Here is a 26,474-nt window from a genome sequence, read left to right as displayed (position 1 = left end):
CCACACCCCTGTCTTTGTTTTTGAAGCAACTCTCCAGTTCTTTTGAAGTGACCAAGGCGATCTATCATGAATTGGCAGTGTTCGTAGTGAGGTTTTTTTCAAGTCCATCTTCAGTTACTTGTTCGTCAATGAAAAAATAGTGACTTGATACCCATTCTTTCCTAACGTCGACTTCCTACTGTAACCACTGGTGGAGCTCCTCTTTAGTTTCACTCGCTGTGACTCGAAGTCCTGTTTCGGCATCGGTTCTCGATCTGACGTGTCCTCAAGCTCCGCTTCCATAACTTTCAGTTTCCCGAAACCCGAATTGTCTCTGTATTTTGAAGTCTCTCTTCTAGCTAACACCATTAGCAGTGTTTCTTTCAAGATTACTTACGATATCGCCTCTCCAGATGGACGGTGCTCCTCCACTTGTCGTTTCCTCTTCCTAGACATCGGCTCCGTGGCTAGAGGTGTTTATTCAGCAACCACCGATTACGCTTCCCTTTAGAAAATTTTTTTCGTCAACTCTTGCACACCCGTACCCTTTCTCAAGGTACTCTAGTCTCCTCCATGAAAAAGATGTAGGTAAAAATAGTCTTTTTTAACCAAACTAATAGATTTGGCTCTAACAATACTAGTTTTATAATCAATCTTCAAAATATAATTGTCTTGACATCATTTGGGCATTATCGCCGGTCTTTTCTCTGTAGATTATATCAGGCTGTAGATTATATCATGCTTTTATGTCGAACTACTTGATCCAGACCCGTCGCAATCAGGACAGGTTCTCCATAATTAATCACGTTGTCCCTTAACTCATCTTTGAATTTCTACACCGTTTACCTACCTCTACATCTATGGGTTGAACTGCAATAGAAATGCTGTCCATAGTTACATATTGCCAGGTTGCTCAAAAACGCGGATTTGTTGGCATCTTAGGCATGAATTTGTCTTGGGATATATCTCAAGAGTGTTGTCTTCCAAACCGTATGGTGATCACCCCATCGTAAATTTAGAATCTTCCAAGGCAATTTCAGAGGAAATGCGGAAGTATTAGCTCACTCATCGCCACTCAAGAAGTCAAACCACTCCCTTCTTTTCCAGGGAGCGTAGGGCTCCCAACTTCCCTTGGGTACTGTTCCAGAATTGGCAGCGTTTTCATTATCCATCTGCTCAAAACCATTTGGTGGATTTCCCAATTGTTTTTCGATCGCCGCATCAGGGCGTTCTCTTTTCAAGGTTTTCTTGCCCCCTCGACACTCAGGAAGGATTTCCCCTCTCGATGCTCAGGATTTTTATAACCAAGTCTAAGACCTCTTTCTTCAAGACCTCTTCTAACTCTTCTAAACTTATCTTGGGGCACTTAGCATAGTGGTAAGGCGTTCACTTTAGAATCGTCAGATCGTGTAATCGATCCCATGCCATGGCAATGATAGTGTGTGAGGACGAGCTCTCACTTGACCTCTAGCTTCAGGTCTACCACAACCTGACCAAATTTGGCTGCAAAAGTGGTACCACGTGAAAGTTTTAGACGCACAAAAACGGCCTTGAGTCGCAAAAAAAGAGCTTCGCTCAGCAAAATAACACAGTCTGGAATGTGGGGAAATAATACAAACGGACTATCCTCGACAGGACTGTTAAGGCCTACTGATAAGTTAAGGATAAGATAAGATAAGATAAGGATAAGGAACTACAATTATAATCATTCTGCACCGTGGTGGCAAGATCCTCGAGCATTTTTTGCTGCATCCGGAAAACTGGCAGCTGCTGAGTACCATCAAAAATAGATCCCATCCCTGCGTGAATTCTCTCTGCTGTTGTTCCACGAGGGCTCTCGCTTCAATGAAAGATACCAGCAAGGGACTCGTCACTCCTCTTATCATCATCCGAATGATCGAGAACTCCGGCAACTTTGTGGCCACTAAGTCATTCTCTAGAATTACTTTCAGTTCCTTTTCTAACAAATTGACGGTCTCTTTCCACGCTGAGATGTCCAAGACTTGGCCTGTTCGTTTATCAAGAGGAATGAGATTCCAAAACTTCGGCTCAGCCCCGATCGATCCTTCCTCTCCTCTCCCATTCTGGATTGCAACTGTGAGAAAAATTTTTCAATTAGCTTGTCGTGTCTGTCCCCCCCCCCTCAACAACACAATTCATTGTCACTCATCAGTCCTCTCTAGATATGTTGTTCGTCCCATTAGAGACTCAGGTACTTTATTATTGCAAGCGAGTTCTCAGATTGTCTTCCGCATTATCTCTCCAAAAGGTTAAAAGGAGTGCAAGGATTGTTCCCACTTACATTTGCTGTCTTTCCCCTTGCTCCAGATGATCCCGCATCAACTCTCAACTTCAATTGATCAGTGGAGGTGTCCGCTCTTGAAATTTTCTCCTACCTTCTCTAGTCGTGCTTCACGAATGGCTCTTTTCCTTTTTGCAGGTGAGGCGCCTCTAAAAGTTTCATGGATTCTTTCACACTTTTAAGATCTTTAAGTGTAATCGTCGAATCATTTATTGAAGTTACATTATTGATTTCTATGTTTCTGAACCATATTTCCGCTGAAAAGCTGCTCAAAGCTGGGTGGACACCGTTGATGGACGATTTCAACTTTAGCTGCCGTGTGAAGTTCGAGACCTATAGATAAAGTACGTCGATGAAGATGTCGGCGAACTCGTAGAATTGCCTCAGGGCACGAGATATCCGCCCAATTCTGCCTTAGTTTACCTCCTCTTGATCGCGATTGTGAGCTGCAATGAGCATCTTATACGCATTGCTTTCCGTGATGAGCCCCAGCATCCAATAGACGAAAAGTTGTCTTCTATGAAAATTTTCTCTTTATTAATTAACCCTTCACATTGTGCATAAAAAATCCTTGAAATCAAAATCCTTGAAATCAAAAAGTATGAGCAAAGCTCTGAAGCTCTTAGGCACTTGGTCTGCCTGCTGGTGTTGTCCGATTTTTTTTTACCTTTTTCTCTTTCTGCGATTGCTTCGGCTACTTAACTGGCTTCTGCTTGGTCCCTCGCATGCCTCTGACCAATTTCGTCGGTAGATTTTGCTTCTGCAATTTTCCGGTCTAGGGGATGGGTCAACTAATACTTCAGCTGGGTCCGATAAAAAAATTTCTGGTATCGCAGTGTTCCCTTAAAATAACTGCTAGAAATAATTGGCCAATCTGGTGAATTTGGAAATGGCTCTAGGCCACAAAACAGGGACTTCTAAAACTTCATTTGGCTCTTGGAGGGTCAAAAATGATGGCCGCGTCCTTTGGAATGTCAACCTATATTAACTAACTAAGCTTAACTTGCTAGAATTTCACAAATTTCAACAAAAAATTGAATAGATATAAAATAGTTGTTTGAAATAAATGTAGCTTGACATTATTATAACCATACAACCGATTTCAGATGCAAAACTATCATATGTGGTATACAGTCCCGACCATGATACAGTGTGACTTGCTTTCAACTAACAAAACACAAACACATTTTGTAAAGGTTCGACACAATTGTCTAAGCCGTAACACAATGATGCACATTTTTGGAACCACTAAAATGGGCCTTAATAAAGGGCATTAAGTTGGGCCATTTTTAAGGGGGCATAATTTGGGCCATTAAGAAATGTCATTAGAATTTGGGCCATGATTTTTTAAGCTAGTGTCTCTATGATCTCAATTTCGACTGGTGTGATCAATTCCATTATGAGGTTGTGTTTCTAAGTACTTGAGCAACTGATATCATATTGCTTGACCTCATAGAGAATATCTATAGAAAATATTTTTAGTGGATACTTTAATTTCTGATTCAAATAATACGCAGTATACAGTTAGCAGTTAATTTGATGATAGAAAGATAAAAGCTTGTGCACCTCTTTCCAATTAAGTCCACTTTCCCCCTTCTTTGAAAAAAAGCAGGGTAAAAATTTGTTGTCAATACAATTTTTGATTTCCTCGAGGGGGAGAGCAGGATGGTTTGAACATTGAATAAAATAACTATGGGTGAATGAGCTAGTTATTGATATAATTTAGAAGTAAATATTCTTAAGCAGTTTTTTTAATGTTTGAACAATTAAAAAAATTACATTTAGAAGCAATAACAATTTTCAGATCTGGCAGATTTACAAGTATAAAGAGATGAATTTTACTATAAAATACGTTTTTGTTTATGCAATATGAAAATTGTTTTTAATTTCATAGAGTCACTACCTTAAGCTTTGCAATGCACTTTATAGCTAAAAATTTATACTCATCATTTTTATGAATATTCTTTAACCAATAAGAAACAATTCAAATGTTGAATATGTAGATTTATAACTTTTGTGGTCGCAACTCTTTTTAGTATTTCATTTTCTATAATTTAGACCATCATGACTCGTCATTCAACTTCTTGAATGCAGCTTCCAACCCTTCTCTGTTCGTTGACTTGATAGCCCCCAAGTCGATCAGGTTCTCTTTCAGTGCCTCTTTGATTTCCTCGATCCCTACAATTCCGAATCTGTTTCGACTATCCTGGTCCTCTAACTCCCAGTCCGTGAAGAATACATTTGCATTTTCAAACGTATTTCGTTCCGATTTTCCTGCTGACTCAAAATGTTTGTTTAGCTCGAGAAGATAATTATCTTTGAGAACTTTGAGTGGGTTGGTTATATCCTTTCGTTTCTGTTTTAGCTTCATCTCTTCTTTTACCAGGTCCTTAAGCATATTTCCACATTTGTTGATACACACGATCACTCGAAAGTCGGAAGAATCGGCCAGTGCTTGGTACACTTTTATCAACTCGTCGCTCACCAATTGACTAACGTCACCCGCAAATGGAAGAATGACGACAGTGACATTATTCATAGACCCACAGATACTGAACGCTTTTGAGTGCTCTTGGAAACTATTCTGCCCTGGAAAATCAACCACTTTGATTTTTTCGTTGATATCGTAGAGTGTGGTTTTATCCGTATGGTGAAGTAGTCCGGTTTCAGCCCCACAATTCCACATTTTGTTCAGAAATGTAGACTTTCCAGCATCTTGAGGGCCTATTACTCCAATGAAACACTGTGTTGCTAAGGCTCCGCGCAATTTATGCATTTGAATGATGCACTTTATTCGTTTAATAAGCTCGTCTTTGCATGAGTCATCCACGTCTTTGAGTGAACAGTCTTTGAAAATTTCGTTTCCAAATTCTGGATCGAACATTAGAAAAAGGGCTTTCTCGAGGTTGTACAGACCACCTCTGTTTTTAAAGGCAGTTACTTCGTGAAGTTTGTCAGGCGATTGGTTTTGTTTTGACCATGCTTGGAATATTTCATTTACAATAAATTCAAGGCATATGTCATAATTACTATTACCCATATCCTTTTTCAGGAGTTGCGATAGGCCAAAACCACCAAATACACCACCAGCCGATCCTAAAAATCCCCCAAATAAAACAGAATCCGCGGCTTCGAGAACAAGCAAGCCCGGACCAGCAATATAAGCTCCTGCAAGTCCGCCCCCGACAGCCAGCACAGCGATTACCAATGTCTGCAAAACTGGTCGCGGCGCTTCTAGCCGCAAGCCACTCTGCAATTTTTGTGTCATTTTATCTAGAATACGCTGAAGTTCCTGATGCTTAGTCTCAGTGCTCAAGTAGTTTTGCAATTCTTTGTTTGGTTTTTTGAAAATATCTAACAGTTGTCCGCATTCTGTTTCGTCTAGTGTAAGTTTTGAGAGAATTTGAATGCTTTTAATAAGAAGATTCTCCAGAGCAGGTTCGTCTGACATATCTGACAACGCCACGCCTCTTTGAAGCGCTTTCATCAAAATTTGCTTTGGAGTAGCTTCTTTTGAAAACTTCATGATAGTCTGTACATCAATATTTTTGATTTCGTTTGTTGGCCAAGTATAGTCACAAAAACCAAAAACGGTTGCAATTTTAATGTGAAATTTTGGCTCCTTCTTTACTTTTTTGTAGGGAGCTTCTTCTTCGGGGGCATTTGGAGGAAGCTGGTCCACTTGACACAAAATAGTTTCATCATCGCCTGGTTTGTAGACATATGGTTGATAAGGAAACCCAAAATTGAATTCACAATTCTCCAGACAAATACTGGCGATATTTGATCCTTTCAAATTCAACTTCAGATGCTTTTCGTTGTCGTAATTCTCGCAAACCAGCTCACCTTCTGAAATTTTTGGTACAAAATTTTCTAGTTTTTGGGTTTCGGATCTCGAATCTCCATCATCGCCCAAAAGTGCATAATTGTTCAGCTTGCAATCTTTTTCATACAGTTTCAGCATGTGACCTTCTATTTTTTCGAGTTCAACTGTTGAGAAAATTTCAAGGTAAGGCAACACATCGTCCGACTTCGATGAAGGAATTAAAACAGGCGACTCTGTTGAGAAAATTTCAAGGTAAGGCAACACATCGTCCGACTTCGATGAAGGAATTAAAACAGGCGACTCTTCGTGATTTAACAGAATGTAATTTCCGATTGGAACGTACATCTTTCTCAAAACCTCGATGTCTGTTTCCAGAAGATTTTTGAGTTCTTTGGCGGAACGAGTCTTATCAGAGTCCAGATCAACGTTTATAATTGGGGCTAGAGTTTTTTTCAATCCGGAACAGTTTTCACTTGCTGTCATCTCTTTCAAAGGCTCATAAAACTTTTCTTTCAAAAGAGGAACGCTTAGAGCAAGGCAAAGTAACCTGGGAACTGGGTCGTATTTTGAAACAAAGTGATACATTTGTGGTCGCGGAGTCATTTGTTCGATTTCTTTGTTTAAGATTTTTCTGAACTCCAAATCTGCGAACAGAGGTGAGCCGAAGGTGATATTTAATATACCAGCGCTTATTTCCAATTTTCTGAATGGTTCTCTAGAAAGAAGATGACAAAAAACTATAGAAGATATAGCTCCGCCAAGTGAATGTCCGCAAACGACAACATTTTTTTCTACCAGAAACTCACTGACTGTCATCAAAGGAAACGCGTCCGCGCATTTCAAAAACCCCGAATTAAATCTGCCTCTTGATGAGGCACACTGAGTTTGTTTACTGTGGATGTGAAAATCTTTAATAAGATCTTTCCAGCAATTGGTTTCTTTGAACGCCACGTACACCGTTTTTTTGTCATCGCTTTCAGCGATTATGAAAGAGCAATCGCCATTAACGCTTTGAACGACTGACTTCAAATTATGGTCGTTTAGCCGGCTATTGAGATATTTCTGAGCATCGGTTTCATACGATGCAAGGCTTGCAATCAGAGCATTCTGGACTGTTTTTTGGTTTTCATCTAGCCATTTTTTGTCAAAATTTTCGGTTTCAGCTTGATCTTCATCATAATCTGGTGTTGCGTTTGATTGGGTCGTTGATGCTATTTTATACGTAGCTCCTGCAGTTACGTTGGGGTGACCACTTGTGATGAAGACGACCCGATTGTCCGCACAGTTTTTCAACGATTTAACTTCAAAACCAAAATATTCTTTCAATCTGTCAAGATTGACATCTTTAATATAAAAAACGTCGTTTTCACCGTTGTGAGTTATTGTAATCTCCTTTTCGTCTGCCATGATTAACTAAACAAAAAAGACTGGTTTAATTAGGTCAAAATTTTTATTGTATTGACCGCTGTTTTTGCTGAAAGTTTTTTAGATGGGTTTTTTCTATAGCTTGTTTGAAAAAATTGTTTCAGTGTTAGGTCAGTTACAGTCAGCGAAAACGTTAAAATGTAGAACAAAACTTCAGTTTTAGGTAATTGCTCATAGATTGCTAAGTAATTGTGTTTAATAAGTTAAAGTTAATCATAACAATGTACCAATCGAACTGAAAAACGAGTTAGATTAAGTAAAACTTAACGCAAGTACTGTAATATGTATATAATAAACATTTTAAGAGGTTTTCCTTAGCACAAAGAGCCAAATATTGCTAATTGCGTTGCCCAAGAGGGCACACCAAAAATCAATCGTAAATACGCTACCGAGATTTTCATATGCTACCGAAATATGCTGCTAAAATTTGTTTTCATGGTCTGAATGAAAACTTTTTAATAGGTTGAAGCATTTGAAGTTTGATCAAAAGCACTCTTATAGGTACAGGATGATCGATAATTTTCTCAGGGTAGAGCAGATTTTTGAAAAAAAAATACTGAGTTTTTTGTCTCGATCCTTTTTTAGGTCGTTTAATTTGATTTTTGTTGCTCTCCAAAGTAATTAAACACCCTATTTTGACGAATTTGTGATTGCCGTAGATAAATTTTCAAAAACACAGTTTAAAAAAATATTGAAGCAAATTTTTGATTGTTTTGAATTGAAAATTGCATTTTTTCAGGTCTGGTCTCTAAATTTATAAAATCAGAACGCAAGGGCGCCAAAGGAAAATTTAAGTCTCAAGGACTAAAAATTTTACTGAAAAAGTACCGATAGGGGCTCTTTATGTGGTCTGTTAGTTGAAACACTGAGAAGATTGGCGTCATTAGATTACCTTTTACCGCACCTATAAGCGTTTTTTTCCAAAACTTGATTATTTACGTGCATTTGCAAACTGCAATATCAAGTTTTTTTTTAAAATCATCTTTATTCCCTTCACTTTTTAAATAGCATAAATTAGTCTAAGCAGTTATTATCAAAAGCACTCCGTCATTTTTTTTGAAATCGGAGAAAAATCAAAACCCGGGTTTTTATAAAAGAATTTTGAAATGTCTCACTCTTGAACTAGCTGAAAATTGTTGCAATAATTTGAGAGAATTTTTTGGAATGAAATTTTTTTTCAATTTTTAAATAGAATTTTGATTTCAACTTGTCTTAAGGAAAAACTTTTGCTTTTGTGTTTCAAAAAACTGAAGTGTCTATTTGCAGAATAGTTTGCTGACACGTTTTTTGTGCTTTAGACCAGATAAAAAATTTGCAAAACTTGAGTTAGCAAAACAAAAACTCGAAAGGCGTTTCTTCTAAAGCACTGGTTAAAACATGCAAAAGAAAAAAAGAAATAAACATATGACAATTATTATCTTCATAGAAACATATTATTCAAAGTAAAAATTTTTTAAATTTGCAATTTGTTTCATAGATTTTTTGCGATGGCCTCACAGTTCCGTAAGCTCATTTTTTTTGTTCAAAAAATCTTTAGATATGACAAATTTTGACATTTTAATTAGTTCATACTGTTTTGAACAGCCAAAACGAAACCAGTTTTTATACAATGTGATACTATTCCATAGAAAAAGAAACTTAATGAAAGAGCGTGAAAGTTTTCCGCAAATGGAAGTTAGCTGTATGATTTTTATTTTTCCCTGATTAAAGTTATATCACTGTAACTTTCTCCAGTTATTGAAACATGTGATGAGAGCTTAAACAACATTCGAGGTAGTAAATTTATCGATGGAACTATCAGAAATTTTTCAAGATGAGATGCATTATTAGCATTATTTTTCTTTACAAAATATAAGTAATTACCTCAAAAAGTTTTAAGATTTGTTCTAGTTACCAGTTTTTGTAATACTTTTAGCTATGTTTTTCACAGATTACAAAATGTGGCGAATTTGTATTGTTTTTTCTTTCATTTGAAAGATCAAATCTGGATTAGGTTGAAGACAAAACTTTTTCATTGTTCTCAATCTAAGTTTTTTTTGCTAGCAGATTTTTGAAACGCTGAAACTGTATGAAGTTCATTTTTTGCCTTGAAACAAAATCGATTTTTTGTTGACCACAATAATTACAAAAAAAAACAAAACACTTAAAATAACTTTTTAGTTGAAACGTGCATAAAATTTTGCAAGCTGTAAATGAAAAATTTACGAAAAGACAATTATCATAGGAATCAATAGATAGATGTTTGACCACACTTTTTTCAGTTTTTGGACGAGAGGTCTGTGAAGCTAAATTTTTGTCTATAATTTGAAAATATGGTTTGCTTGATTGCAAACAGTCGTTGAAACATTTTTTAAAAAATCAATCAAAGACATCAAATCTAATATGTGGGGCGAAAACTAGCTCGCTTGTTTCGAGGTAGTCGATTTGGTTTGTTTGTCAAGCTCGGTAAAAACATATAAATTTTTTTGCAAATTTTTCAGCTTATTCTTCTTCGGTCAAGTTGATCCAATAAAATTAGATTTATTGCAAAATACGCTTTTATCATACATTCTTATACAAAATTTCGATGGCCGATTTTGGCAATTTAGGGAGCTGGTGGTCGTTAAACCCTATACCTACTGAAGAACTTGTGTAATTAGATAATGTGTAAAGATTTCAATAAGGTAATAGAAGTGAAAATGTTACGGCAATATTTCAAAAAAATGCGGATTGGTCTCGTGTTTTTTGAGCTCAAAATGCTGAGTAGGCTGTGTTCTTTATTAATTCACGTCAGAAAAAAAATTAAATTTAGTCCTTAACCGGGTCAATCAGATGCTATTGACGTAACAGAAAAAAAAACATATTGCCGGCCTAGAAAACATAAGGATATAGTGAACAAAACTATGTCGAAACAGACATTAAACAATATGATAAGAGCCTACAGATTATTCCTTTAAATAAATTGAGTCAGCTTTAAAAAGAATAGAAAAATCAAGTCAAGGAATCTTACTTCAACTTTTCGGCCGAAATGTGAACGAAAATTTGCGTGAGTTGTACTTACGCGAGCTATAGGTTTTTATTTAAAGTTTGCAACACTCAAGTTACTTGACAACGCTAACAGTGGAAACAAGTTTCGATTTCTAGATATGGTCGCTCAGAACATCAGAACTATAAGTGCTTCATGGACAATGAAAAAGCAAAAACTAAACAAGGATAGCCAGTTGTTTGTCAAGCACAGACTGTGACGACCATACTAATATAAACACATACAACAATTTTCCTTTTTTTTTCAAACTAGTGTTGCTTTTTTTGTACGTCGTGTGATAAAAAGGATCTGACGAAAGAAAACATAGAAGTTAAATATATTCGATAGTCACAGTAAAAAAGGCAAATCAAACAATGGCTTCAAATAAAGAAGAAAAAAAAACACCCCCGAAAACAAAGTTCCCCATTTTTAATGTCGCAACAAATACATGAAGACGTACCACGTTCGATACGCCAACTCAAAACTAGTAAAAAGCGACAGGTTTCAGGAAGGTAACCATTTTCAGTCCATTTTAGCAGATACCATAAAACACAATTGTCTGACATCATTTCTTAATCCTATCTCACAGTTGCCAGTATTTTACCAATTACGCAATTGGTTGATAAACAAAACGCTATCAATTGAATTTGTTTCAGACCGAAAGGCCTTCACACGAATTTTAAAACAAAATTCAAAGTACCTACTTTATGATAATTCAAAAGAACGACAGATGAAAACAAAGGTAGTCAATGGATACTTCCACAGTGTGGGATTTTGAAAATATCAGACAATGATGTGACTTTGATAAACAGAGCTAAACTGATTTTTTTTCAATTTCATCTCCTCTAAAAATAATTTTCTTGCTTATTAATATTTAACTGAAGAAACCTGCAAACTGAATAACAGCCGCATAATTGTGGCAAAGTTTCCTAAAATTTTTTTAAAGATAATTATAATTAATTATTCAGCTGTTTTGAGTAAATACAATCCGTGTTCCCGAGACCGGGAAAAATTAAGGACGTTTGAGGGAGCCGATTCAAAGTTCAAAGTTATTTTATTTACACATCAGTCGACCACACGTGATTTTTAATGCTGATGTCTGTTTTGTTTAAAAAACAACCTTTCCCGACGTATGTTCCTACCCACACCTGATGACCTGAATAAATACTTCAATTGAACAAACGGTTTAACCGAACAAGATCTCTAAAAGATTAATTGCTAAGCTTACACTATACACATCAAAAAGACAATGATGCTAAAACAGCAATTCTTGGTTAAAGAGAAACAACTCAACACCAGTTCTTCCTAACGTCTTTTATTCCTTTTATTCTCACTTTTTTAAAATTGTTCAAACTGATTAACCAGGAGCAATTTCTTCTTTAAAAAAATTTTGCAAAAAAACGGTGTTTTAATATTGTAAGCCCGAAGAAGCAATTACATAAATTGCCTAAAAGTGTATTATCGGAATGCTGGTGAGATTTAAACTTATGAATGCTCTGAGTTTGTTATCTGCTCTCAATGAAAACAAGTATTAAAACTGACATCCCTATTTGACAAAAATGGCCAGTCTTGTAAGATTTTGTAAGATTCTCGAAAGATTCTGACAAAAAACTGCATTCTTTTGCAGAATCCTTTTTGGATTCTCAACCCAACTTTTCTCCGTTGACTAGAAAATCTGACTGAAGAGCAATTTAAAGTTTAATAAGATTCTTGTAAGATTTTACAGACAAACAATTTTGTTCACATGGTTCTTTTTGTTTTCCGCTAGGAACACTACTTACCAGAAAATGCTTAGTGAAATTGCAAGATACAGCCACAGGATTTAAGTTTTAGTTTTTTTGAATTTAACAAAAAATGAATGAACTTTTTCTTCACGTTTTGCTTGTTTTTTTGGCAACAACGTTCAAATTTTGACAAAAAGTAGATGAAATCATTTGAAAGGGCTTAACCGGGTCAAGTTTTGAAAAATCTTCTTTTGAAGGCGGAAAAAAGCCAGCGTATCATAATTAGTGCTAGAGGTGTTCTTGCTGTGGAAACAACCTCACAAACAGTATAAGGAATTTAAATTTATGGGCTCAAATTAGTTCTATGGGAAGCAATAAAAATTATGTTGGAAAAAAAATAAGTAACACGATAAATAGAGGTACTTGGTCCGGCGTCGGTAAACTGTCATATCTGTTTTTACGACACATCATCTAAAATTTCTTGGGACCTTATACTAGAAAATTGAACACAACTACCAATGGAACTATTGTGCTTGGATTGAAGCAGTTGTTTTTCCAAAATAATTGTTGGAATGGCTTTCTATGGAATGAAATTAGTCATCAGCGCCAGATTATTCATGAAGTCTCAGCTTTTTTTTTACGCTGGGCTAAGCACATCTAATAATTTTTTTCATTTTTCTAATTTCTGTCATTTTTCAGTAGCATAATGAGTGCTTATCAGCTTCGCAAAAAACCAAGTTGAGCCCAGAAATTCAATTTCCTTATATTGTTTGTGAGATTGTTTCCACAGCAAGAACACCTCTAAAATTAGTTACGATATGCTGGCTAATGTACGCCTTCAAAACAGAATTTTTCAAAATAGGTTTATAATACGTTTTTTTTGTATAAAATTTTTTGGCTGAAAATGGATATAATTATATCAATAGCTTTGAACGGTAATTAAATCAAGAACTTAAGTAAATGGGCAATATCTCATTTCTGAAAGCCGAATCATTATTAGGATTCAATTTTTTACTGCATCATAAATAAGCAAGTCCTGAGACATCGCATAATAAGCCATGCAAAAACTCTGAATCAATGATCACTCCGATTCTACAAAAAAGAGATCACTAACCGCATAACTTCAAGTCTGACAATCTTGACTGACTCAACATTCACAAAAAAATCTCTTTTTTTATTTAACAAAAATGGTTTACTTGTTTGGAGAAAGTTTAGAGCGCACGTGTTGAGCAAGGTAAACCAAATACTTTACAATCTTTTCATATGATAACGGTGGTGCCAAAATAAACTAGATAAAAGCAGAAACTTTAGCCAAACTACAATAAGTCTAGAATTATGCTTAAAAACAATATCAGTACGTTTCTTCAGTAAAAGCTTGCTTAGCTTGAAAACAAAACTTGTAGATTTTAATTCTGGCAGCTAATAATTTCTTTGGTGAAGGACTATTTGGGCCGGGCCGCATATATAGAGCGAAAATTTTTCCAGTATCATCTCAACAGTTGACTAGTCTGAACAAGATATTTGGTTTGGAATTTGTACAACCGCCAAAAAAAAATTTTTTGCTTGAAGAGAACGAGTAAGCATACACCTCAGTCATTCTTTTTTGCGCATTTTTTCTGATCAAGACCTTAAAAACAATTTTCTAATGGATTCTGGCCAACCACAGTAAACTTTTGTCGGGCAAAATCATTTTTTTCTGTAATCGCTTCAATATAAACATGGTAGTTTCTATAACACAAGAGGTTATAGTTATATTACACAATTTATTTAACACTCTTGTTTCTAACGTAATAAATTCTTTTTTCAAAGCATTTTCTGAATATCAGTCAAACATACTATTCTGCGGTCGATTAAACCTAAACATGGTCGTTTCTGACAGTGTTGGACGACTTGATAGTATCTTGCTCAAATCTAACGCACTCTGTTATAATCGGCCAGAAATCTTTCTGTCGACGATTCATACATAATATGCCTAAATGTAAGTTAAGCAATTTTTTGTCAATAAAATTTTTTTCTGCCAGTCATCATCCATTTCAAAATATTGCTTCCGGGTGATTTTGTCAAAATTTGAGCCATTTATAGCAAAAAAGGCGTCTGTCAAAACTTTTTGAATATGGTCTCATCGGCCATTTACCTATATCGAAAAAAATGTCTTGAGTGGTTGAGCCAGTCGAAACCTAGCATACTATTAGACAAAGCTTTCAAGTAGTGGAGATGGCAATCTGCATGAGTTAAGAAAAATTATAACTAAAAAATAAATAAATTACGTTTTAAGACCAGAGCTTCATCTTTTTTGTCTTAACATACTTAAAGATGAGGCATTTTTTTTTATTACCCTTAACAAGACAATGGCCAGCGAATGATGATTTTGAAGTGTTCCTTTGAAATCAAGATATTAAAAACTAAAAATGAAAAATTAATAATTCTATTTTATTTTAAGCTGAAACGTTACTTATATTCATTTTTTCACTGATTCTTTACTAAAAAAGCCGTGATCGCAGATTACACAATGCGAAAAAACTCTGAATTGTACTCGGACCAGTGCGGGAAATTAGTGATCACTTGGACACAACAGAAACAGCTGTTCAATTATCAGTGAGGTTTCAACCCGGGTGTTTTCTCATGTTTTGTGTTTAAGTAAATTAGCTTACCAATTTGCACTATGTACTGAGCGCACAAAACTTCTTAATGCCAAATACATTAAAATTTGTTTATTTAAAAACTGTGGTAGGAAAACAAACGAATCTAACGCTTTCTAAAATCGGTCAAAATTTTTCCGTCGACGATTCATAGTATGCATGCATCTAACGTATTCAAAATTTTTGTCGGTAAAAACCTTTTATGCCAGTCATTATAAATTTAAAATGTTTCGTCCGTGCCTTTTTGTGAAAATTTAGGTCATATAAAATTTAGTAGGCTTCTGTCAAATCCTTTCGTGTAAATTTTCCTCGGTCATTTAATTAGGTCGATAAAAAACGTCTTGAGTGGTTGAGCTGATCGAAACATACTATACTATTAGACAAAAATGTTGAATAGTGGAGTTGGCAATCCGCATGTTTGAAAACAAATTATAGCTCAACAAGTAGACAAATTCCCTTTTAAGACCAGCACTTGTTTTTTTTTGTCGTAACATAGTGAAGATGTGGCAATTTTTTCTTATAACTCATGACAAGAAAAGGGCCGGCAAATTGTGACTTTGAAGTTTTGCTTTGAAATCGAAATATTAGAAAATAAAAATGAAAACTATTTTTTCTGTTGTATCCTAAGCTAAATCGTTACTGAGATTCAATTTTTCGGCGAATCATTACTAAGAAAGCCGTGAGACATCGCAGATTACCCATTGCAAAAAAACTAGGAATTGCAGTGGATTAGTGAGAGTGAGGGAATTTAGTGATCACTGGGGTACAAAAGATACAGCATTTTTAACCATGAGACTTCAACCAGGATGTTTTTTCATGTTTCATGTTTAAGAAAAATAGCTCACCTGTTTGCGGTAAGTACTGAGCGCACGTGTTTACTTAATACCAAATACATTAAAATCTGTTCATTTAAAAACTGTGGTAGCAAAACAAACTAGATGAAAGCTGTAAAAAAATTATAATCAAACTAAAACAAATCTTTGAAAAACTGCGATTACGTTATAAAACAGTATCAGTGTGTTTTTCAGTAACACGTGTTTAGCTTGGAAACAAAAGACTTCAGTTCTGAAGCTAATTTTTTCTTTTGAGAACGATTAATTAAAACAGAGATATAGATGATTTTTTGTCGACCAGGGTGATTTTGATAACGTCATCAAAAAATCAAAGACCAAAAGTTTATTTGCCAGTCGAAAGTATCTTCATATGTACAAGTTTAAGTCAAATTATGATTATTATTTTTGCCAATTAATCAAAAATATAGAATATAAATCTTTCTATGAAAAGTTTTCATAGGATGCCACAGGTGGATGGATCTTCTTCAAATAAAATTAGGTAAAGATTCATAAATTTTGTTTTTGCTTTTCAGTAAATAAGGAGATTCTAAAAATTGGTTTGTCAACATGTGACCTGTTCAAGATTGTTACTGACATCCTAGAAAGATTTTTTTTTCGTAAACTGGTTATAGAAAGAATTTTAATTTCCAGAGATGACAAACAATTTTCCGGTCAATTTATTTTTCAGTCAGATATACCTTCTGTTTCTAAGTAAGATCACATGTTGGTTCAATTTTTGCAAAACCACAACATGTTTCAATTGCCCAGAAGAGTTGTTTTTCCGAGGTTAACTATTTTGCTGAAATTCTGTTTAATAAGATGACAGGATAGATTAGTGGACTGAAAACGAATTCGAGCAAGAATAGCAGTAATGTTTTGATTAGGAACATGTTTTTGGTCGACTGTTTTGTTTTAATCACTTAGGCCAATTTTACTAAGAGCATTTTAACTTCTTCTTGAAATGTCATATGTTTGTTTATTCATGCTGCCAAATAATTGACTTTGAGTTTTTTTTTTTTTTCAATTTTTCCTGAGCAATTGAAGAAAAAAACAATTGAGTGTTTTTTTGTCCTGAGCAATGGTGTGTCTTTTTTCCTCTGATTTGACTAGTTTTCTACAGAGGATAACATTTCTATTTTTCTTAGCAGCTTGTTGAAGTAAGTGTCTCCGAAAGTGTTTTGCTAAAACTCTGAAAATTTTTTCAAGCACTCTTAGTGCAATTTCGATGTTTTCAATCTCATATAAAAGAATTTTGACATGAGCGTATTGCAACACTTACTATGAGTTAGTCAGTTGCTTGTTTAGATCATTGATATACAATCTGAAAATGAGAGGTCCTAATACGGTGCCTTGTAGGACACATTGATGAAGTGATATTCATTCTGATCAGTTTTATTTTACTACTTTTTTTGAAATGAGTACTTATTAAAAAATTTGATAAGTCTACAGCGGGATCAAGAAAGCGTAATTAATTGAGCTGATCGTTTAAAATTGTGGTCAATACATTGAAATTCGTTCGAGAGGTTTAAAAAAAGAGCACATAACAGCTATTTATCAATCGATTCATACAATGCTTTCTACAAAAAAACATCAATAGCAAGAGTAGGATGTTCTAAAGCCAAATTGAGTGATGCTTAGAAGGTTTCCAGATTTGTCAGTATAATCAAAACTTTGTTTATATAAACTTTTTCAAACCTTATTGATAAGTCTCCAATATTTGAGTTAGGTTGTTGTTTTCAACTACTTCAGGATCTTTTTTTTTGTATATTGGGTGACAATGGATATTTTTAGCTTTTGTAGAAAGAGGTCGTTTTTCAGCTATTAATAACGTTTTTAATAACGAGATTCTAAAAATTGGTTTGTCAACATGTGACCTGTTCAAGATTGTTACTGACATCCTAGAAAAATTTTTTTTTCGTAAACTGGTTAGAGAAAGGGTTTTGATTTCCAGAGATGACAAACTATTTTCCGGTCAATTTATTTTTCAGTCAGATATACCTTCTGTTTCTAAGTAGGATCGCATGTTGGTTCAATTTTTGCAAAACCACAACATGTTTCAATTGCCCAGAAGAGTTGTTTTTCGAGGTTAACTATTTTGCTGAAATTCTTTTTAATAAGATGACAAGATAGATTAGTGGACAGATAACGAATTCGAGCATGAATAGCAGTAATGTTTTGATTAGGAACATGTTTTTGGTCGACTGTTTTGTTTTAATCACTTAGGCCAATTTTACTAAGAGCATTTTAACTTCTTCTTGAAATGTCATATGTTTGCTTACTCACGCTGCCAAATAATTGACTTTGAGTTTTTTCTTCAATTTTTCCTGAGCAATTGAAGAAAAAAAAAATGAGTGTTTTTTTTTGTCCTGAGCAATGGTGTTTCTTTTTTCCTCTTATTTGACTAGTTTTCTACAGAGGATAACATTTCTATTTTTCTTAGCAGCGTGTTGAAGTAAGTGTCTCCGGAAGTGTTTTGCTAAAACACTGAAAATTTTTTCAAGCTCTCTTAGTGCAATTTCGATGTTTTCAATCTCATATAAAAGAATTTTGACATGAGCGTATTGCAACACTTACTATGAGTTAGTCAGTTGCTTGTTTAGATCATTGACTTACAATCTGAAAATGAGAGGTCCTAATGCGGTGCCTTGTAGGACACATTGATGAAGTATTATTCATTCTGATCAGTTTTATTTTACTACTTTTTTGAAATGAGTACTTATTAAAAAATTTGATATGTCTACAGCGGGATCAAGAAAGCGTAATTCATTTTGCTGATCTTTTAAAAACTGTGGTCAATACATTGAAATTCGTTCGAGAGGTTTAAAAAAAAGAGCACATAACAGCTATTTATCAATCGATTCATACAATGCTTTCTACAAAAAAAAACATCAATAGCAAGAGTAGGATGTTCTAAAGCCAAATTGAGTGATGCTTAGAAGGTTTCCAGATTTGTTAGTTTAATCAAAACTTTGTTTATATAAACTTTTTCAAACCTGATTGATAAGTCTCCAATATTTGAGTTAGGTTGTTGTTTTCAACTACTTCAGGATCTTTTCTTTTGTATATTGGGTGACAATGGATATTCTTAGCTTTTGTAGAAAGAGGTCGTTTTTCAGCTATTCATTGAGAAGAAAAAAAGTTGTGTGTAGTTTTCCTTGCAAGCAATTTTAAGAGTACGTGATGAAATATCAGATGGGATTTGTAGTTTTTTCTTTAAGTTTGAGAATTTTTCTTTTGAAGTATATGCTTATAATGAATCTGAACAAGATTACAGTTTTGCTTTTGGTGTCTAAGTTATAGAAACAACCTAGTATTTAAAGGACGTTTACCAAATTGAAGCTATTTCTTGATTATTGAAAGTGTTGAACATTGCTTTCGGGTTTCTTTGCTGGTAGAGGCTTTCTCGTTTAATAATTTACAGAGTTTCTTCGAGTAGCTTGTCTCATTAGTTTTTTTAACCTTCGTTTTGCGTTTCAATGAAGTTTTGTTTCCACATATTTTAACATAATTTATGAAAACTCTTGCCAAGTGACCTATTTCTAAGTCTTGTGTACATACGATTGATTTGTATGTTTTTTGATCTTTCATTTTTTTTTAAATCTTTCGATTAGAGTTTTCCAGTGAGTAGGAACCGTTTTGTTAGTAACATCGAGAGTATTTGTTGTGATAAATGTATCAAGTAAATCTTTGTCGTCTATAATAGCTTGAGAGTATCTTATTAAATTTAAATGATTGTGAGTTGTCAGTCGACTCACAGAACTCTTGAATAAACTCACTTTTTGTGTATGGATGATAAGATATATTTAAAGGGTATTTATTTAATTTTATTTATGAAGCACCTGCTGAGAAACACTGGACAAAAAATATGTTGAATATTAACAGATACTATAAAATGTTGACTTGCAAACGATTAATTTTAGTTGGAATGATTGAACCATTTCATCAAAAAGTTCTTGCTGTAAGCCGTTTGGCCGATCAAGGATACAGTGCTGATTTAAATTATCCGGACAAAACCAACAAAACTTGACATTTGGAACGCGTTTTTCTCAAATTGGGTTAAGATTAGACAAAATGTGAACAGAACAAAAGTTGCTTAGAATTTCACTAAAATTAATATGATGCCATTTTTTCTACGAAATTCTCAACCAAAATTTTACCCCAAATATGGGTCATTTTGGCTTTTTTTAATTAATCAAGAATTACGCTGAAACTACTTTGTTAATTGATAAGAATATCATATCATTAGAAGCCTCTTACGCAGCCCATCAAAGTTTAAGAAGATCTAATTCTCCAAAAATTTGCGCAAATTGTGTTAATTTTGTTTTTAAGCAAAGATTCTGGGTTTTATGTAGTAAAAATCACATTTATTGATTATCAAGTGAAAATTGTTTCTCTTATACTGGTTTTGGAGAATTAACCCTTCTTAAACTTTTTTGGGCTGCGTAAGAGGCTTCTAATGATATAATATTCTTATCAATTAACAAAGTAGTTTCAGCGTAATTCTTGATTAATTAAAAAAAGCCAAAATCACCCATATTTGGGTAAAATTTTGGTAGAGAATTTCGTAGAAAAAATGGCATCATATTAATTCTGGTGAAATTCTAAGCAGCTTTTGTTCTCTTCACTTTTTGTCTAATCTTAACGCAATTTGAGAAAAACGAGTTTAAAAATTCAAGTTTTGTTCGTTTTGTCCGGATAATTTAAATCAGCACTACAGATCAACCTGAGAATTAACGAATGTTTGAAAAAGTCGATGTTCGTGTAAATAGCAAATGCCGATTTTTTTAAACAATTTCGATGCAAAACGAAGAATATGGTTTTTACTTGCCTCCGGGTTACACAGAACCCACGACGTTATCACCTTCAAGTGCCAACGCTTGCTACAGGGCTTGCGAAGAGGGTGTCAAGTGTCTCAAAATGGTCGTATGCTCTGTCTTAGAAAATTTCAGCTTTATCTTTGAACCTTGAAAAAGTTAACTCGAAACTTTCCTGGGTTCGTTCTGCAAGACCTTCACTTCAGTTCAACTGAAACAATCCACGGATTATCATCATGAAAAGTTTTCTCTGTTTTGTGTTTATAGAAACTGCTGAACTGTGTTTAATGGAGAAAATAATTTCACTAAAATGTCTTCATTCGTGTCAATTTTTAATCCCAAAAAATGATGTCCAAACTTCTTGTTTCAGTAATGATAATAAATGTGCAAATAGTAGTATCTTTCCTGGTGGCTAACTTCAATAATGGCTCTGCCTTATCAGAGTTTTGAAAAAAATCCGTTTTCTATAACTACCTTTTTGACAAACTTATATAATTTCAGTTAAATAAAATTAACAGTTTACAATAATAGTCTGATTTTTATGACTCATTAAGTTTAGTGGCTCAATCAGTCTACTTTTTGCATTTGCATACTAGCTTTTGTTTTTTTATAATCATAAAAGATTATAGTGTCAGTGACCATGAAAATATAAAAGAACCCATTACAACCTAATAAAAATGAACTATAATCCTTAAAGTTTTTATAATAATAATTGTCGTTACTGCGAATCGCAGAGGAGCTATCAGTGGGCCTTAACAGACCTGTCGAGGATAGTCCGTTTGTATTATCTCCCTACATTCCAGACAGTGTTATTTTTTTGCTGAGCGAAGCTGTTTTTTGCGACTCAAGGCCTTTTTTTGCTTCTATAAGTTTTACGTGGTACCACTATTGCAGCCAAATTTGGTCAGGTTGTGGTAGACCTGAAGCTGGAGGTCGAGTGAGAGCTTGTCCTCACACAATATCCTTGCCATGGCATGGAATCGACTACACGATGTGACGCTTTCACAGTGAACGCCTTACCACTGTGCTAAGTGCCTCCCATATGATGCCAATATAAACCCTTATAATCGATTATAATCTATTAGTAGTGTATAACTTAACCACCCCATCCCTACATACGTGGCTCATTTACCCAAAATTTAAAAAATGTGTCGTGTACGGACAGGTTTGAACCTGATCTTATTTGAGAATCTGAAACCACATTTTTTATCACCCGAGTACCCAATTACATAACAATGCCGCGAAACGACAATGTCTGATTGGTTGAAAGTCAATGCAGCTAGATGCGTCGTGGGCGTCATTGTGCGAATTAATTTTTAAAAACTAACCTGATTGGTTTTCTCCTGGAATCATTTTGAGCGTTACTGCAAACACAAACAGTTGGTAAAAAGGAAGGAAGGTTTGCATACGTTCTTCAAAACTGCTGTAGAATTAATCGTGGGCTTTACCGCCTGTCACTGGATTTAACTGTCTACCCAGATGAAAGTAAGCCACGTGGGCATTCCCAGCTCCCAATAAATTGCCCCTGTTTGAAGTATCCCGAAAATCAAAACAAACCTTCTTTTATTTTATTGAAACCAAGAAACTAATTCAACAAAACACAAATTCCAGACGAGTGGGACCAATCGAGGGGAAACTCAGTCAGGCTGAATTAACTTGGTAAACGAAGAAAGAAAAAGAAAGCCGTTACTCTACTGATAAGTACCCTTTCACGATATAGTGCATTTATGTTGGAAAGTTTCAATCCATGATAGTAACCAGCCAGAACTTCAACTGAATTTTCTCATAAAACAGTGGCATGGTAACTTTTATCACCTTCGATTTGTAAACTATATTTCTTCAAAAGTAAACTAAACATATTATATTTGATAAAATATGACCCGTGGTCTATCTTCAATGCTATTGAGCAAGGCAAAACCTTCCTAGTCTCGAAAATATGCAACTGGTTTTTTTTTCAAAATTACAAAAAAAAACTTTTGGGGTTGGCATTGGCTAAAAAGAGTAAGTTGAAAGCTTACCATTGTTATGCGCTCAAAACTAGTTAACAAAAAGAAATTTTACTCAAAATTTCATCGTGATCAAAAATTGTAAGATCAGCTGAAATGTTTCATTATTTTGACGGAACCTTGTCTTGTAGGATTTGGAACCTGATCTAAACTACATTTTATTATTTCATAAATTAGATATTTTACCACTGTAAAATAATTAATATTAACCAATCATGATCCATCTAACTAACAACCCACTTATTTGTAAGTGCTGAAATTACTTGTAATTTCAGCACCAGAGAGTTTTGAGTTTAACTTAGAAATTAGTTGCCTCTCCCGAGTACTTCAGCGGCCGCAATAATACCAGTATACTCTAGATCTATTGAGCCTAGCAGAGACTAGTTAAACACCCTGAGACTAGTAGATATAAGAGTAAGATTAGGATCGGTATTAGACTAAGAAGTTGCACGAATCTATCCGGCCGAAAAAAAGATAGCGTGACGAGCAGACGGTGTACCCTATCCGAAATTACTCTATGAGTTAAACATCATACATAGCTCAATTAGGATCAACTTGTCGATGTTGATAAGCAAAAAACTGTCGATACTCTTGTACAGGTTCTTAAACCAAGTTGATTTCATTGAAAATAGCCGCTGCATGTTGCAGATTTTTGAACAACTTCAAAAGTTTTTCACGAAAAGTTGAATTTGCTTCCGTTGCTTTTTTTCATCAACCTTATCTTTTGAGTCTTTTTTTTTAACCAATTTAACAAAACAATTTAGATATTTTACGTTATTGCGTAGCCTTGCTTCAAGATTTCCTAATTTTTGAAACTTAACAATACAGTTTTATTTGCAAAACCTAGAAATTACGCTAAATTGCTCCACCGATTTGATTACTGTAATTCAAACTAAATTTTAAATTTGACGTTCCTATTGTGCTTGTTTAACTCTCATTAAAATTGTTATTAATAAAAGGGTCTGAAGAAAAAAACTATTTTTAAATAGCTTACGAAATATGAGATTAAAAAAATTTAAATAATACAAAAAATTCATTTTGAATAGCTGTAAGCAACTTTGCATGATAATTTAGCTGCTTCGCTTTTTGAGCTTCTTAGGATTCAATGAACTACGAAAACTATGTGTCAAACCTGTGCAAATAAGTCTTGAGTAGACCAAGTTCTCATCGCCATTTGGACAGTGACGAACTAAACCAGTAACAGTAAGGTTGTATTCGGTTCCTGGAGCCAAGCCACCAATGAGAATTGGAAGTTCCAAATATAATAACCGCTCATCAAAGATTTTTAGAGCAGGAGAAGAAGTTGAGATGTCAGATAATTTTGATGAGTCGATCACAGTAAGACGTGGCCACAAGGAGTCCGTACCGAGGTTAAAAAGTTGCAAAAAAAATTTAACACTGACACTTTGATGAACTGAAAATATGTCGAAAAATTCAGGTTTATCAAAATTTTATTTCTGTTCAAACGTATAATACTAATTTTTTTACTCGAATCCTCAAAGGTCAGAAAAAGTTTATAGTTTTTATTCCCTTTTCTAATGATATTATAGAGTATTTACAATTGAAAATGTTAATCGGGTAAAGTTCAACCCTTAATCGATTAAAGCACAAGATTATTCGATGAATTTGAATTATACTAAAGAAAACCAATGAACTCAAAACAAAAGTTTAATTTTTGCAAACCTAGTTTTGTCAATCACTTCGGCCATCTAATCTTTCGACTTCAGATCTTGCAATTTGACAAATTATTTTTCTGAATCTCGGTACATGAGTGTCTATGTGGTATCCAATCGACATTGCGGAATATAATTGAACTCTTATTCACAGTTTCTACTTGAGCTCTTACTGTCGGAGCAACTAAAAAAAATCATCAGCTTAACTTTCCGAAATGTTCAGACTTTCTAAAACGTTTCAGCTCAAACATGATTATATATTTTATTTTAAGAACCAAGATCTCGCAAGAAAACCCCCTCATTTGCAACAAACTGCAAGATATTGCCAAATAACCTTCCTTGATCGTCTAAGGTTTTCAAACTTTCTCTGCGGTCAGTTCATTTTTGCTACTCAAACTAAGCGGAACAAGTTTTGGCAGTCGATTTATTGTTTGCGCAATTCTTTCCTCCTTCAACATGTACTATTTTTTTCCAACATAAATTAGTGGGCCAAACTATATTCGGTTGTAATGAAAATTCGGTCAAAACTTCATTACAAATTTTGGTGAATGACGAACAGTCAGGGTTCAACATTTTGAATATTTTTTGGAGTTAATCAACAAAATACCATCCAACATATTTATCTATTTTTAGTACCAATATGTCTTGTTAAAAAATAATTTTCATGTTACATTCAGTTGATTTTGGAAATTTATAGGAGAATTTTTGAAAACAAAAAATAAATGGGATCAGAACATGATAAAAAAGCAAATTGGATCAGGTTTGAGAATAATGGGTGAATTTTGTTGTGAACTAATCCAGTTGTTTTTTTTCTGTTGCAGTTTCTAAAAAATTGCATATCTGGTCAATAGTGCATACGAAACTCTTTTCTATCAGAAATTTGAAAACAGACAGCTCGTCTGTTTGTATCAAAACGAAACCTTGAAATTTCGGACTGCTTTTTTGAGGTCTACAGTGTACTGTTCGCATGAAAAAATTTGATAGATTTAATTTCAAAAAACACGATTTTTTTCCATTTTTGAAACATCATCCCCCGCACGCCATATAAAGCACAAAATGATATACTTTGCATATAGAATATAAATAAACAAATGAAATAGCGCGCCTCAATTCAAATTGGAACGATAATTGATAGGACGTATTATGTATCCGCTTCATCGTTGTGTTACTAGTATGTAATATATCGCGCATTAATTGTCCAAATTTGGCCAAACTGCCAATCTTACAACCCCTGTAACATTACAAAAAACAATCACATTAGAATTGTTTTAAATTCCAGCTCAAGGCAACCAATCCGAGCACAAATATTCTGTCATTTTCTTCGAAAGTCGGAACTATTATGTTCAACAAAAAGCAATTAAAGATCGCAAAAAGGAGAAAAAAGTCAAATTGCCTGAGTCATTAGAATTGAGTCTACAAAGCAAGTCATATTTTTGTTGCGGCTTTCAAAATTAATGTGTGTAGGGTGGTTTTTTATGCAGTAATTTTGACTTTTTACGAAATGTTGTTGACAAACTTTAAAAATAATTTTTGAAAGAATTACCGAGCTATATGTTTCATTCTTAAAGCACGCGTAGAGTAAGTGCTAATTAAAATCGTTCCATAGTGAATTGAAGCAAGCATTTGGGTCCTACTTATAGTATACGAGATCATAATTAGATCCTTAGTGTTTTACATTGCGTGCGGAGGATAGAAGGAAGACAAAACTAAAAAGGAAATATTTTCATTTTTTCCAAAAATTTTGATAAACAAACTGATTTTTCGACCAAAAATTTTTTCTTCAGCTTTAAAGGCACTTGCAACATCCAGGTTTGCCCCTAAGTTTTGTTCAATTTTCACTTTTTCTAAAAAAAGTATTAAAATTGTAAATCCAGGCTTACTGTTTTCCCATATAGACATAATTTTCAGCGTTTGGTGAGTCTTTCAACCAAATCGATTTTGGAACCAAAAAAATTTTCTTCATTTTTAAAGGCACTTGCAATATCCAGGTTTTGCCCCAAGTTTTGTTTAATTTTCACTTTTTCTAAAAAAATTTTAAATTGTAAATCCAGGCTTACTGTTTTCCCATATAGACATAATTTTCAGCGTTTGGTGACTGTTTCAACCATTTTCAAACATTCATTCAAGGTAAAAATATGCTAGTACCAGCCACTTGAATTCAATTAAAAGTTTTTTTTAGGAAAAGGGGAGGTGGCTGTCTTTAAAAAAATGCTGTTTTATATTTTTTTCTGCTCTCTGCTGGAGACTTT

The 26,474-nt window shown here is 34.2% G+C and overlaps 1 protein-coding gene across 2 annotated transcripts; it reads right to left on the bottom strand.

Annotated features, from left to right (window-relative positions):
• Positions 1–4,120: 4,120 nt before the first annotated feature.
• LOC134853174 (uncharacterized) lies at positions 4,121–22,058 on the bottom strand. Of its 2 annotated transcripts, XM_063869130.1 has the most exons (3): positions 21,875–22,058; positions 20,561–20,757; positions 4,121–7,520 (listed from the first exon to the last, which is right to left on the bottom strand). In XM_063869130.1, exon 3 carries the CDS (start codon positions 7,512–7,514, stop codon positions 4,344–4,346), a length of 3,171 nt encoding a protein of 1,056 aa, XP_063725200.1. In that variant the 5' UTR covers positions 7,515–7,520; positions 20,561–20,757; positions 21,875–22,058; the 3' UTR covers positions 4,121–4,343. The 2 variants fall into 2 exon arrangements, with proteins under 2 accessions (XP_063725200.1, XP_063725201.1); XM_063869131.1 differs by lacking the exons at positions 20,561–20,757; positions 21,875–22,058 and adding an exon at positions 10,573–10,680.
• Positions 22,059–26,474: the final 4,416 nt, after the last annotated feature.

The sequence above is a fragment of the Symsagittifera roscoffensis genome, chromosome 8, assembly GCF_963678635.1.
Source record: "Symsagittifera roscoffensis chromosome 8, txSymRosc1.1, whole genome shotgun sequence".
Lineage (NCBI taxonomy): Eukaryota > Metazoa > Xenacoelomorpha > Acoela > Convolutidae > Symsagittifera > Symsagittifera roscoffensis.
This window is presented reverse-complemented; position numbering and strand designations above follow the sequence as displayed.